This window comes from Hirsutella rhossiliensis, assembly GCF_020360975.1.
Source record: "Hirsutella rhossiliensis strain HR02 chromosome Unknown scaffold00010, whole genome shotgun sequence".
NCBI lineage: Eukaryota > Fungi > Ascomycota > Sordariomycetes > Hypocreales > Ophiocordycipitaceae > Hirsutella > Hirsutella rhossiliensis.
The window spans coordinates 2,156,541-2,170,764 of NW_025408676.1; the positions used below are offsets into that span (position 1 = coordinate 2,156,541).

The 14,224-nt window shown below is 51.0% G+C and overlaps 2 protein-coding genes across 2 annotated transcripts; both read right to left on the bottom strand.

Moving 5' to 3' along the window:
- Positions 1-334: 334 nt before the first annotated feature.
- On the bottom strand, positions 335-1,056 carry HRG_08606 (DDE superfamily endonuclease domain-containing protein; the record flags this gene model as incomplete). The annotated part of the gene is made up of 4 exons (XM_044867077.1): positions 335-362; positions 411-433; positions 492-751; positions 816-1,056. 4 exons carry the CDS (start codon positions 1,054-1,056, stop codon positions 335-337), a joined length of 552 nt encoding a protein of 183 aa, XP_044717964.1.
- Positions 1,057-2,737: 1,681 nt separating this feature from the next.
- Positions 2,738-5,372, bottom strand: HRG_08607 (polyprotein; the record flags this gene model as incomplete). Its single annotated transcript, XM_044867078.1, has 5 exons — positions 2,738-2,953; positions 3,178-3,480; positions 3,561-3,937; positions 4,006-4,443; positions 4,481-5,372. The coding sequence occupies 5 exons, from the start codon at positions 5,370-5,372 to the stop codon at positions 2,738-2,740; spliced, it is 2,226 nt and encodes a 741-aa protein (XP_044717965.1).
- Between the last annotated feature and the right edge of the window lie 8,852 nt (positions 5,373-14,224).

The window sequence follows — 14,224 nt, forward strand, 5'->3', positions numbered from 1 at the left end:
CCCAAATACAGCGCCGGCTCCGGAGTCCTTTTTGGGCTGTCATTCCGCCTATCCTCTTGGATTTCTGGGTGCCGTAGAGCTTTGGCTCGCGAAATTGGCCAATTGCCAGTAACTCTCCAGCCGGAGAGTATATTCTTCTTCGTCATTCCCACTTCACGAGCCTTGGCGTAGGCTCTGATGAAATTGACCTTATCCATCGGAGCAGAACCAGTCATGGAAGCGAACTTTTCCAACTCTCGTCGATATGCAGCTTTGGAGGCGTTGAATACTCCATTGTCCAATGGCTGGAGGCCGTGAGAGCAGTGTGCTGGAAGGTAGCAACAGTAAACGTTGTTCAAAAAGCATGTAGCCATCCATTCGTCCTTCGCTCGGTTAGCAGCGACCTTTGGCTAGGTAAACAAAGACAGTACCGTTGCATGGCTCCCGTGGCCGTCTAGAATGATTAATCTGGCATCAGACTCCTCGGCAGGCTTGGTCTGGGGCAAATAGACCCTTTCAAGCCATTCAACACCAATGTGGTCATCAGTCCACCCGTTTGGTGAAGTTATGTAATGCCAGTTCGCTATCTTCTTGAATTCATGAAGGAACCACTGTTTTTGGAGTTCCTTTCCCTTGAATATTATGCCAGGAGTCAAGGAACGGCCGTCCGCAGTGATAGCTTCGATAAACGAAGTCCAATTTCGAGTTTGTGGTCCCTTGAGAAGAGCCTTTCGCTTTGGGTCCGCGCTTCCGACCACCAGGCTATCCAACCCTAACGAAGAGAGTCTAGTTAGTCAAATTTCAAAAATAAAGAGAAAAGAGAAATGGCGGCTTGCCAAAACCGATCATGATGCCTCCTTCGTCAACGTTAACAATGTTCTCAGGCCGGATCCAGCCGTACTGGCCCTCCTTGATATCGAAGTACCAATGAACCGCCTTAGGCGTGAAGGATTCAAACCTATTAGCTTCCTGACGTCTACCGATCTTAGTCTCAAGGCCTCGGTGGCGCTCGATGAATCTGGCTACCCAGTTGCGTCCTAATTCTGGTTGTTCGCCTTGATGTCTTAACAAGCCCATGACGCAAGCGCGAATCTGATTGTGGGACGGAGAATATCCCAGAGGCTCCTGACGAAGAATCCAGAAAGCCAATTTATCTTCCTGATTCTTGGACAAGCGCTGACCAGGCTGAATTTGCTCTTTCATGGCCGTCAGGCCGTTAAATCTGTCGATCAGAGTCCTTCGAGGCACTCCCCATCTCTGAGCCGCTTGCGAGGGTGAACAGCCGTTATCGGTGACATCTAATATAGCCTCGGCCACGTCGTCTTCTGTATATTTCCAACGAGGCCGCGATGAAGGCATTTGTCGCATCGAGCTGACCCTGTTTGGAAGGAGGATACTTGTTTCCTGTGTATGCAGATATCGGGGTCCCTCCTGACAGCTATTTAAGCTGGGTCAGTGGACACCCAACGCTCTTTACTCTCTCTTTTGTAACAGAAACAGAGACCTCTTTTACCCCACTAGCTTTCACATACGACTTGTCCCTCGTGCGTGCCTCGCAGTGAGATCCGACAGCATTTTTATTGCGTTGTAAGAGACTGGCATGAGAAATGTTGGGAAAGAGCGGTGAGGAATTTGGTGATTAAGATGGTGACATTTCCTTGCAATGTGTCGAGAAGAAGGTCCGAACGAGTTGAGGTCTCTAGGTCTCTCTAGGTAATACAGCTTGAAACCAGGTAAGAAGGGAAGTCTGCAGACTGTTGTTTCTTCTTCCTAGACCACTGAGGGGTCCGGAGGATTTCCTATTCGAGCGGGATCCTCCAAGGAGCCCGGTATATCTTTTACTGGCTCGGGGACCTCAAGAGATTGAACTATCGACCTAATAGCTTGGAAAGCTATTGATCGGGGAGATCGAGCTGAATGTGCTGACGTAGATGGCTTACGCGGCCTTCAGTGAGAGGCAAGGAGTGCCCTCTTCCTGATAGAATGTACATTATACCTGAACACGGGATATGAGCACAGGGAAGGCACAGAGGGATATAAAAGGGGAGGGCTAGACGGATACAGGGCAACCGGAGAGAGCAATCAACACATGCACATCACCGACTATCAGATCATCTGAGAATCTACCTACGAAAAAGTCCCTTTATTCACTTTTATGCCCACTTTTGATCTCTCCTTCGCGAGACAATGGCTTGCATACATCACGTGCCCCACGCAACTGCACGAGACCAGAAAAATGAATTCCAATCAATCTTATATCTATGAGAAGTGACCGCTTGCCAATAACTTCTATTTTGGCCAAATTCTGTATAAATGAAATAGTTGAGTTTTGGTGGTGGTTTTTTTTTTCGCCTGGCGAAAGGGTGGGTGTTGGGTCGTGGGTATTCGTGCTGTGCACAGGGGTGATAGAGAATACGAATCAAAGGTGCTAAAGAGCTATGCCTGTGACTGTTGTATTGGTAATCTATGAAGAGAAGAGAAAAAGATGAAGAAGAATGAGGGGAAGGAGGAGAAGAAGGAAGGAAGGGAGGAATGAAGGGAGGCGTGTAACCCCGGTCCGAATGTCTTCCGAGACCCTCCTATAAAGCCTCCTTCTCGCGTAGGGCCAGTAGAGCCCATGTCCCCACATAATGAAGTCCTCCGCATCTAGACACTAGCAACTTTTTCTTTCAAGGAAAGACAAAGGTAACAATATAGCTGGTTGATAATCTAGTGGCCAGGGAAGGAAAGAAGTCAAAAGGCAAGGAGACGCTCTGTTTCACACTGGCCTATGGACTGACCCTTCTACCCGGATAGTCAGCTGGTTAGTCGAGATGAAGCGCTCAAGGGCCTTGTTTGGTGACGCCTTCGTCATTGCATCAGCTGGGTTGTCGTTGCCGTTGATCCATCGGACTTCTAATATCTCCCGTCTCTCATATGACTGCCGTAGAGCCATAATGTCAATCATAAGACGCTTTTCCTTTGTTGTGCCGAGCTTGACGATGCATTCGTAAAGGGAATAAGAGTCTACGCAGACGATAAGGGGATTGGAGGAGATTCAGTCGGTCGGTGATCATTCTTAGGGTCGTTGCAATAGCAAGGCTGATGTCAAATCCGTCGGTCATGCCGTAGATCTCGAGGCAAGCACACTTCGGGTTACCCTCTTGCACTTCGTAGAGCTCCAATGGATCAAATTGCCGTTAATGTGAAAGAAGGAACATCCTCGGAGCTTTCTTGTTTTTCGTTAACAAGCATAACAAGAAAGCCGATTTGTGATGAGAGGTCCTTATTGTTGGCAAATGATCCATCCGTAAAGACCATTAGTTTAGCTGTCTGTAGGTCTAGGGGCACGTATTGGATCCCTCTTTGTAGGTTGTCCTGTTGCCATTTGAGTCTTTTGTTGAGGGTGATGCAGTCCGTGTCTGTGGGCTGTTGGACCTGTGCCGCGGTTGACATATCACACGTAGCTTCTGGCTGGCAGATTGAGGCGATATAGGCTCCTCGGGCGCGTTGTTCCATGTACTTTTGCATACGATCAGAAGCTTCCACGTTAATAAGGGCGATTTTCTTAGCTTGTCCCTTCTGCTTAAGGTGAATTCGACCTTTTCGTCTAGTGCAAGCGTACAGCCGTTGAAGTCTAGGGCCGAAGAAATTAAAAGCTTTGTCTTTGGCTTGGCGATAAACTTAGCTTCTTGTATCTTGTTTTCTTCGTGTACAGAAAAGCCTGCTGTTCCGAGGATCAGGGTGTCATCCGTCTGCATGCCCACTATGCCAAACGCTTGGTTGGGGTCCGTGTTCGTTATAAGGAGGCATGGGTCGAACGTTGAAGTCGACATCCGTAGCTGCTCCCTATGATGCTTGTGGTATGTTGCGAACCAATGTAGGCCTGCTTCTGCAATGCCATAAAGAGGGCGGACGATCCGGATGATAGTCCCCTTTGGGTACTTATCCTGTAGTTCGATGGGAAGATAGGTTAGGACTAGGCGTGCAAGTCCTGTCGTTGAATGCGTATAGGCTTGTGATATATCCCTTAGTTCGAGGACATACCGGACGTAAGGAGCGTTGGGGCAAGGGCTATGATTAGTCTTTGACTAGCCCGCTGGATGGTAGGCGATTGGGTCAAAAGAGTGTTCTTCTCGTCGTCGTTATAGCCTTGGACTACGAGGCGAGACTTTTCGTACGGCTTTATATACTTTCCTTTAACTTCTCGGACTAATCGTGACTTGAAAATCCGTGTTCCTCGATGCTTGGTCGGGTCGAATAACTCGAAGGTAGCAGTTGTCCAGTCGGTGTAATAGTGATGATGGTTAACATCGGTGTCGAAATGCGTCTTAACCTTGTGATACGCTATTGCAAATGTATCGTCTTGATCGACGTAATGAAGGTAGAAGGTTTCTGCTCGTCCGTTAAGAATCCTAGGAAATACCGCATAGAATTGGGTCTCCCGGATCTGTGCATGGAAGCAGATGTTGAAAAGATCTTCATCTTATCGTCAAGGAGGTCGTAGGGCTCGCCTGTGTACTTTGGTCTTTGTCAAAGGTCTTTAGAAACTGGGCAGAAACGGCGGGGTCAAGCCGTTCGTTCGGAACGGAACGAGGGGGCAGGGCCTTGTACGGCTGATGCCCGTCAGGCTGGGTCTGCCTTGAAGGAAATGACTGTAGTAAGGGGGCTTGGGGAATAGACTTCGTCTGGGTCTGTTGAGTGGGGATGTCTTGGGGAAAGCTTTCCTGGGAAAATGGGGCTTGGAATAAGGTTCCTTGGGGGGTCATCTGTTGGGCTTGCTCGGGAGGCCTCTGGGGTCCTTGGGAAACAACCTGTTGCTGCTGTTGCAAAGCCTGGGCTTGGGTTGTAGGCTGGTCCCTTGGTGACTGGTCTTGGGTCGGATTTTGGATATTCTCTCGGGAAGAAGGCGTTGCGAGGGCTTGTTGTTGCCAGGAAGCATTTGATCGTACGTCAAATATCTGTTTTGTGAATTCCTCGGGGTCCCAAGTAGGGAAACTGTCGGCTTCGAGTAGCTTAATCAAGGATCGTTCGATTCGCTGGTGGTTCGTCCCAGTATATACTCCCTTTCGGCGGAGAACCCGGCGGAGCTCCCGCCGGTATGAAATTTCAACCATAAGGAACATGTCTAGCGTCCATCCTTCAAAGTCTTGTTGGAAAGCATGGAAGACTTCATCATCCCACATCTTCTCAAGAGTATAGGCTTTAAGGGCCTTAGCTGCGTACGTGGTTGCATGTATCTCCGTTATATTATCGACTGAGATATCTTTGAATCGAAGCTGAGGGTCTATAGCGGAAAAATCGGCCGCGAAGTCGGTTCCGCGCATAAATTCCTGAGCAGAAATAGGTTGGCGTAGGCGTACATCTTCTTGAGGCTGTATAACCCTTATGCCTTCTGTTTGTCCTTGTGACATGTTGATTGTTGTGATGTCAAGGCTTTCCTACCGGCTTGGTCTAGTCGGTTCTTGTCGTGTGTGTAGCATAGACTTCCTCTCTCGGGACTATGGTGCAACCTATAGAAATAGGTCTCGCAGGGAATTCTTCAAGGAATCGGGTCTTTCTCTTCCACTTGCAAACTTCCTCTCTCGGGACTATGGTGCAACCTATAGAAATAGGTCTCGCAGGGAATTCTTCGAGGAAACGGGGATGCTTTTCGATACCTAACTTTCTGTGGTTAAACAGACGTTCAACCACTGATCAGTGTTGGGTCGTGGGTATTCGTGCTGTGCACAGGGGTGATAGAGAATACGAATCAAAGGTGCTAAGAGCTATGCCTGTGACTGTTGTATTGGTAATCTATGAAGAGAAGAAAAAGATGAAGAAGAATGAGGGGAAGGAGGAGAAGAAGGAAGGAAGGGAGGAATGAAGGGAGGCGTGTAACCCCGGTCCGAATGTCTTCCGAGACCCTCCTATAAACCCTCCTTCTCGCGTAGGGCCAGTAGAGCCCATGTCCCCACATAATGAAGTCCTCCGCATCTAGACAGTGGGGTTGGCGAAAGGGTGGTGGTGCATGGGTACTGTAAACAGACGATATGCTATAAAGCTTCGACTCCGGAGCTCCTCTTCTTAGATGATCTCGCTTGCCGACGACGCTACTTCTTCCGAGTGGGAAACTTTCTAAATCACTTCCCTTATTGCCATGGCATTTCTTTCTCTATAATGCTTTCCTGCGGTACGCGCAATGCAACAATAACCCTCCATGTTCCCCCATCGCCCTGCCTACGTCTGTCCAATACTCCCGGTCTCGGCCAGCCTGCGCATACAACTTGTCAGCCCAACTTTGTCAAAAGCCGCCCTCCCGTCGTCGCTCTCTGCCCCACACTCTAAAGCATACTCCCCAGCCCTTCCAACACCATCTTCCCCACCTTGCTCATCAGTTCTCAAACAGTATCTGCGAGTCCGCCTCAGCGTGTGACACACTCGCGGTATCAAGGTCCATCTAGACCAGACCGTCGGCCTAATCTTAGGACTGGACATCACCCTGCCTAGCCCTCCTTCTGAAAACTGCACCTTGCTAAGGAGATGCATAGATACATTCGGCCCTCCTCCAAGTGACAACCACTTCCGCCAGTTTTTCGGGTTTAAAGTACCGCCCTCCGAAGAAATGAGGGCGTCCTTGACACATACCTAGACCAGTCACCAATCGTTCAACTAATACTGACATATCATTTCTTCCACCCGCTCATCGCTCCTGCTCCACCACATCTTCCAAAGCCACTCGACAGCCAAAAAGGCCCCGGCGATGACATGTCCATGACGTTCTCAATCTAGCCGGACTGCCCTTCTAGATTTACTCGCTACGATCAGCCATCGCATCAATGATCAAGGCCATTAACGCCAAGACACTGGCCGGAATCCTCCTCCCTAGATCGACCCCAGACATCCGGCTTCACCGTGTCCACTGTCCAATTGTAGACTCGACGAGGCTTCCACCCACTTCGCTCAGCCGCATGCAATACCCATCCAACTACCGACGACCTTCCAAGAAGGATTCCTGCAATGCTACCATAACCTCTTTCCTTCCTTCAATCTAATTCGCCGCTACCATCTACTCTATGGAACGATGACACCGAAGGATACCACTAAACTTTCTTTTTCTTCTGCAGACTCACGAACACTACCTACCTTTCGCCGACCTCCCAACTTCCCGCGACATGACTATTGCCCTGCTCAACTTCTAACCCTCAGCTGCTGACGTCACTCACGATCATTGAACCAAACGAGACTCTTCCAAAGACTTTGCCAGCTCATGTCTACCTACAGCCGCTTCTGATCTACCACCTGAAAGGGGCATCTACTAACTCTCAAGTCTCCCCGACCCTAGCCGCGAACCTTCTTTCCAACGGTAAGAAAACCTGCCTTATAGGACGCCTACCTCTACTCTACAATTTCCCCTCCATTACACTTCCTTGGGTGACTGCATCCTGCCATGTTCTCACCATGCCGACCTCCCAGGTCAATGCCGATACTTCGTCCTCGCCACGGCAACCTCTCGACAGCACGTCTCTCGCCGTATCTCGACCTCACCCTTCTTCCTGTCTTCCTGTAACTTCTCCTGTCTCCTGTCGCCAACTTCGTTCCGAAAGGCGTCTTTGCGCGAGCCGCGGCTGGCGAGCCTTCCACTCGTTTTACGTTCCATAACCGCACAACGGCCCCACAATGGGCAAAGTACGTCGATTCTAAGCAATGTAATTGGCCAACTTCGCACCGGTCCAGGGTAGTCATCTCTTAATTATTGACATCAAGTACTTGACAACTTGACACTCTTGCAACTTGATTGATTGACGACAGCTATTAAACTTGACTTGAGAACTTGACTTGACGGGAAGTCAAACTTGATTGAGACTTGTCAAGTTCGAGCTTGATTGTTAGCCACACTGTGTGCAACAGCGAGGCCACTACGGAACATGCGCTGGCCTCGCCGCCAGCCAGAGCCAGGGTGGCGATCAATTCCACCTCCACCTCCACCTCTTCAATAATATTGAAGTGGAAGTCACGTGTTTCAATTCAATCAATTCAATCTCACTTGCACATTGAGAGCTTCAATCCACGCCGACGCCTGGAACGTTGACCACGCATTGAAGCATGTATGTATGTATGTATGTGTATTTTTCGTCCAGCGGCCGTGAGGCCGCTCAGGTCCCGGTGGGGCACAGGACGTGCTGAGCTAGGGCTGTCTACAGTTTCCCCTCGCAAACGTAAACAAACCACCATCCAGCATTTCATCGGCTCTGAGGCGCTCCGTGTTGAACCTGGTGCCCGTCAGCGGGTCGTACAGGCGCGGCAGTGAGATTGCCATTCAGTTTTGGTCTCCAAGGGACCGTTGTCGGAGACTGCAGAGCGCAGCCTCAGTTGACCCGGCCGGGCAAAGGGTGTTAACCACGCATTGAAGCCGTTGAAGCGGGGGGTGATCTAGGGTAGCATATACACCTAGTCGAGTCGCGTCTGACGCGCATGGTCACTAACTAGCCTTACTCAAGGTCTTGGTACTCTAGGTCTCATACTAATTTTGGATGTGAGAATGTACTCAGTACTTGTGCGATTGGACGCGTCTGGGCTGAAACTTCCCACGGTCGCGTCCCATGGAAACTTTGATCAACAATGCATCTATCTCCTTCCTGCGTCAAATGGAAAACGACGTTCCTGTCAAGCCCCAACATGCTTCAGAAAAGGGCTCATCTAGCAAGCCGTTTACTAACACCGATGTTTTTGCAAGACGAATAGAGCATCTTCCCATGGAGTCTCCTTTCGCCAGCTCGAGCACTGTCGCCCCCGACGTATTTTCGCAGTGACAATAACCATATCTTGCACGATACCGTTCGAAAGCGGAAATTGACGCCGTGGATACATTGATTGACGTGTCAGGCAAGGATGCGAATAGCATTATATGGAGTGTGGGGGATAATACCAGGCATGCTGCCGGTCAGGGCCATTGGAGACCCCGTGGGCTATACGTGGTTCAACGTCTTCAATTCAACTCAATCACTCCCATCTGAAAGCAGGTGGTTCAACTCAACGGGACCAATGATGAGTAAGCTGTCAATTCAACTCAATGGTGAGCCCAAGTTGATGGAATTGAATTGATCGCCACCCTGGCCAGAGCGCGTTGTTAAGATCATTACCTCTACGGAAGAGGCAGCAGCAGTGGAAGAAGCGATCGATCCTGTCCTCGAGGCAGCGTATAATAGTGAGGTTGAGCGGAAGTTGCTGTCAGCGTCGCCACAAGGGCCCACGCCGCCGTCATCGCCGCCGGAGTCAGGGGGTATCCCCTTCTCTTGGATGACCTTGTGGAGGATCTGGAAATATTGATTGACTCGGGTGAGGTCTTCTGAGGCTTGACGCTCCGAGTGGAGCTTCTTTTGAAGTTTCTTGAAGTACGGTAGCCGTGACGTTTGAGAAAGCGAGAAGTCCACTTGCTACCAATGACGCGATCGGCTTGACCAGATCGCTGATGCAAAATATAATTTGCTGCATCGGTGACGAACTCTGGGCGTACCGCAAGGTTGATATTGTCAAGGCGATCGATGTAACGACATAAAGCCGCCTCTTCTGGTTGCGATAGCTTCAAATTCGTGGCTGGTCGGCCTGCTTTGGGAGGACGGCCTTCGAGGCGGTATCGCAATCGATTGCGTGGTGCGCCGAATTCGCGAGCAACCGTGGCCACCTTCGCACCAGAAAAATGTTCAATATATCGAAGAGCTTCTTGAATACGGGCTTCCATTTCGGCAAGTCATGTCGCGAAGCACGTCTGAGATCTTGAGCTCGGGGTCCCATAAGGGGTATACAGCTAAGGGCCCCGACGGGCTAGACAGAAAGGCAGCCTGCAGAGAGTTCTGCGGCTGCAGAAGACTATTAGGAGACCGCATTAGGCAGCCACATAGGCTGTAGAGAGACTGCATATACGGGGGAAGCTGAAAGAGCCCTCGGCGACTAGGAAAGTCAGTATGCAAAGGGGGCTGGGGAAAGGAGCCCAGCCCCTAGATATTGTACCTATACAACTGAAAAGGGATATCAATAGGGAACCAAGGGATATAAATAGGGAGCCTAGAAGAGGGCATTTGCAAGAGGGACAGACACGACGGAATACAACACATCATACCCATCGTTACACAATCAATGCCCACTTGCATGCTCTCTTCGTGAGAAGTCAAAAGAATGTGACCTGGTTGAAGTGCAGGGGGTTGAAGTTGGACGGAGAAAAATTTGGCTATTGCGGTGTACTGGCTAATGCGGTGTCCAGCACCAGCTTGTATGTATGTATGTGTATTTCACCCGGAGGATTTCTCCTATAGGGCCTAGACGTAAAAGCTACTGACATTTCAATACATTAATGCGTAACACCTTAAGCCCCACGACACCAGCTTATGGAGCTGGTGAGAAACGAACGCGAAATAAGTGGGGCGTGGCACGGGTACACGGTCTTAGCACACACATGGCTGCAGCACATACCGTTCCAAGAAACAAATGAGGAACAGAAGAACAATGCCGCGGAAGAGCAAGAACAGCACCAAGCGCAACTCGAACCAATTCGAGTTGCTCGATGACGAGGATGACGGTACGAACGATAATGTGGCCTGTGGCATCATTGTGGCCAATTCAACAAGCGCGGCCGACGTGACAAGGACCAGCGCCCGCGGTCGCCCCCTGAAACCGACACTGCAATTCGACCCAGAACCGCGCCCATCACGAAAGAAATCCGCCGTCCCGAAAGCGAAATCGACGAATTCCGACCCCAATGTCAACGAGGATTCATTGGCAAGAATCGAAGCTCTCCTGAAACGCGTCGAGGAGCGGGCCGAAAGGGCGGAAAAACGCGTCGAGTCTCTGGAAGAGTTCATTCGAAACGAGCTCTTCCCACGCGTCGCTAGCCCTCCGGAGTCCGCCACTCCAAGTGCGCCTCATCAGCAACAGCACCAGCACCTGCCACCTTCGCCACCACCCTCTCCGGTCCCAGGGCCACTGCCAGGCATTGGGTTGGACGTGAGTCGGGTCCTAGACAGCGACATAAAGGAAGGCAATGCCGGCACCATTCGTCGGCGCGCGAACGCTGCCCTTGAGAAGTTGGGTGTGACCTGCCTGGGCGTCAATTCTAAGGGAAACGGGCGTTTTCGGCTTCTCTTTCGAGAGACGGACGTCGATAAAGTACGGCAGAACGACACCTGGATAAAGACACACTTCGACAAGGGAACGCTATATGGGGAGCAGTGGTACCCTCTACGGGTTGATAGAGCACATCGCGGGGTTGCGACGGATGATATCGGATGCGCCGTGTTTGAGCGGATGAACGGGGTGAAAGTGCACAAGATGCGATGGCTCGGGACAGCGTCTGTCGACAAGGAATACCGCTCTCTAGTGGTACACCTGGATAAGAAAGAGGAGGTGGACAGGTTGCTTGCAAAACGAACGGTTGAGATGGCGAATGGCGAGTGTGCATACACGCGACCATTCGTTCAGGGACTTCAACCAGCGAGATGCTACCGTTGCCACCTCTACGGACACTTGCATTATCGCTGCAAGGCGCCAGCTCCGATCTGTGGACAGTGCGCCCAACCGGGCCATTCTGCGTCGACTTGCACCTCGGACGTTTTCAAGTGTGCAGCGTGCGGTGGAAAGGAGCACACAAGGCTACAGATCCTGGGTGCCCGGTGTATCGCCGGAACTCGCCAAGTTACGACCGACGCCCTACTAACATACATCCTCTGTCTTAACCTTTCTTTTCAGCACAAACCCTCTACCTATACCTGTGGTTGCCCCACAGCTGGTAGGTTAGCTACACCGGACGGCTGAAGGCAGGTGGACTCTTCGTCAAATGCGGCGGAGGAGAGTGGTCTGTACCTCATCAGACAGGCTCCAGAATTGGAAAGGACAGGTCAAATGAGCAAGAGACGGATTGAAGGATGTAAGAGAAATTCAGGCATTAGATCGGGACGAATTCCTTGGGCTCGGAACCGAGTATTGGACAACTCTAGATTAGGCTTAGCGAGTCTGACGCAGTGCCTCTGACTATCGTCAATGGCGGAATATACAAAAAAAAAAAAAAAAAAAGAAACAAATGTTCGCAGCACACACAGACCCAGGACAGAGATAACACTAGGACACACATGGTCCCAGGACACATACGGTCCCAGGACGAATATGGCTCCAGCACACACGGTCCTGGGACCGATATGACCGCAACACACATATGGTCCCAGGACACACGCATGGTCCCAGGACTGTCCTAGGACACATATGTGACATGTCCCCGGGACACATACGATCCCAGGACGAAAATGGATCCCAGGACACATATGGTCCCAGGACAGATACGGTCCCAGGACACGTACAATCCCAGGACATGTATGGTCCCAGGAAACATGCCGTCCCGGGACACACACGGCCCCAGGACACATATGACCCCAGGACGAAAATGGATCCCAGGACACAGATGGTCCCAGGACAGATACGGTCCCAGGATACAGACGGTCCCAGGACAGATACGGTCCCAGGATACAGATGGTCCCAGGACAGTACGGTCCCAGGATACAGACGGTCCCAGGACAGATACGGTCCCAGGACACACACGGTCCCAGGACACATATGATCCCAGGACACATACGGTCCCAGGACACACATGGCCCCAGGACACATATGATCCCAGGGCACATGCGGTCCCGGGACATACACGGTCCCAGGACACATATGATCCCAGGACGAAAATGGATCCCAGGACACAGATGGTCCCAGGACACGGATGGTCCCAGGACAGATACGGTCCCAGGACAGATACGGTCCCAGGACACATATGGTCCCAGGACACATACGGTCCCAGGACACATACGGTCCCAGGACACATACGGTCCCAGGACACATACGGTCCCAGGACACATACGGTCCCAGGACACATACGGTCCCAGGATACATACGGTCCCAGGACAGATACGGTCCCAGGACACAGATGGCCCCAGGACACATATGGCCCCAGGACGAAAATGGATCCCAGGACACAGATGGTCCCAGGACACAGATGGTTCCAGGACAGATACGGCCCCAGGACACGTACGATCCCAGGACACGTATGGTCCCAGGACACATGCGGTCCCGGAACACACACGGTCCAAGGACACATATGATCCCAGGACGAAAATGAATCCCAGGACACATATGGTCCCAGGACAGATACGGTCCCAGGACAAATACGAATTCTGCCACACACGGTACATCAGCCTCCAATGGCCTGGCTCCCCAATTCGCACAGTAGCCACTGCGTCACCACCTTAACAGTCACAGAACCTTCCATCAGCTTCTAGTCACTCATTCGGATCTCCTATAAAGATGCTGCTCATTCTACACTCTAGGTAGGAGAATCAAGAGTTTTCCAGTCCCCGATTTTATGCCCACTTGTGAAAGGCATCACCAAACTGGGCATGCAACCAGGTTGTGGCCAAATACAGTCTATTATCCTGATAAAGAAGAAGAAGAAGAGAGAAGAGTATACAGCTAGATCCCCCTTTTATGATGTAGCTGTGAGCTCAGGGGCTCAGGGGTAGAGACAAGGGTTCCTTGTCCGTCCCGTAATTCCAGCTCAGGGCTTCCAGCCCTATAACACCACTTGCTCATTATCACGGGGCAGACCTAGGATGCCAGGGAAGATCTATGTTATGCTGTGAGGAGGGCAAACTATGGAGGTGAAACAGAGTCCAGAAAAAGTACAGGAGGCACGTGACTGAAGCCAGGTTGGTGCCGTGACACTCATCATCCATGCGATAAGTTCCATAAAACAGACTTTCTCGGGGCGCGTACCTGTAAGGCACACAATCACGACGAAACAGAGAGTGAAGAACGGGGGCCAGCGATGTAATTGTTGATCTCCAAAGAGCCCCTCCAGTGGGCCGTGGTCATCCCCTCGTACTTATATACCGGTAGCTCCTGCCGCCCGTCGCGATCCCCACTTCGGTTTCAGATGACGCAACCCAGGTCCGTAGGCGCGTGATAGTACCTATGTTGTAAGTTTCCTAATTTTCTGAGTGGCACGTATATAAGAAGTTGTGCGGTGTCACACACAGACCAAGTGCCCTAACTGTCAATTGCGCACCACTCGTTGGAGCGCGCGCGTTCTACTTTTGGCGCAATATGCGGTGTAAAGTCCCATGACGCCCACTCTTTAACTTTTACCTGCGTCTGAACTCTTTGTTTCGCAACCCCAAGGGAGAACATGCTGTTGTGCCAGACAGGCAATTTACTCCAGACAAAATCGTCCCTCTTTTGGGACTAAAAGGCTGGTCCC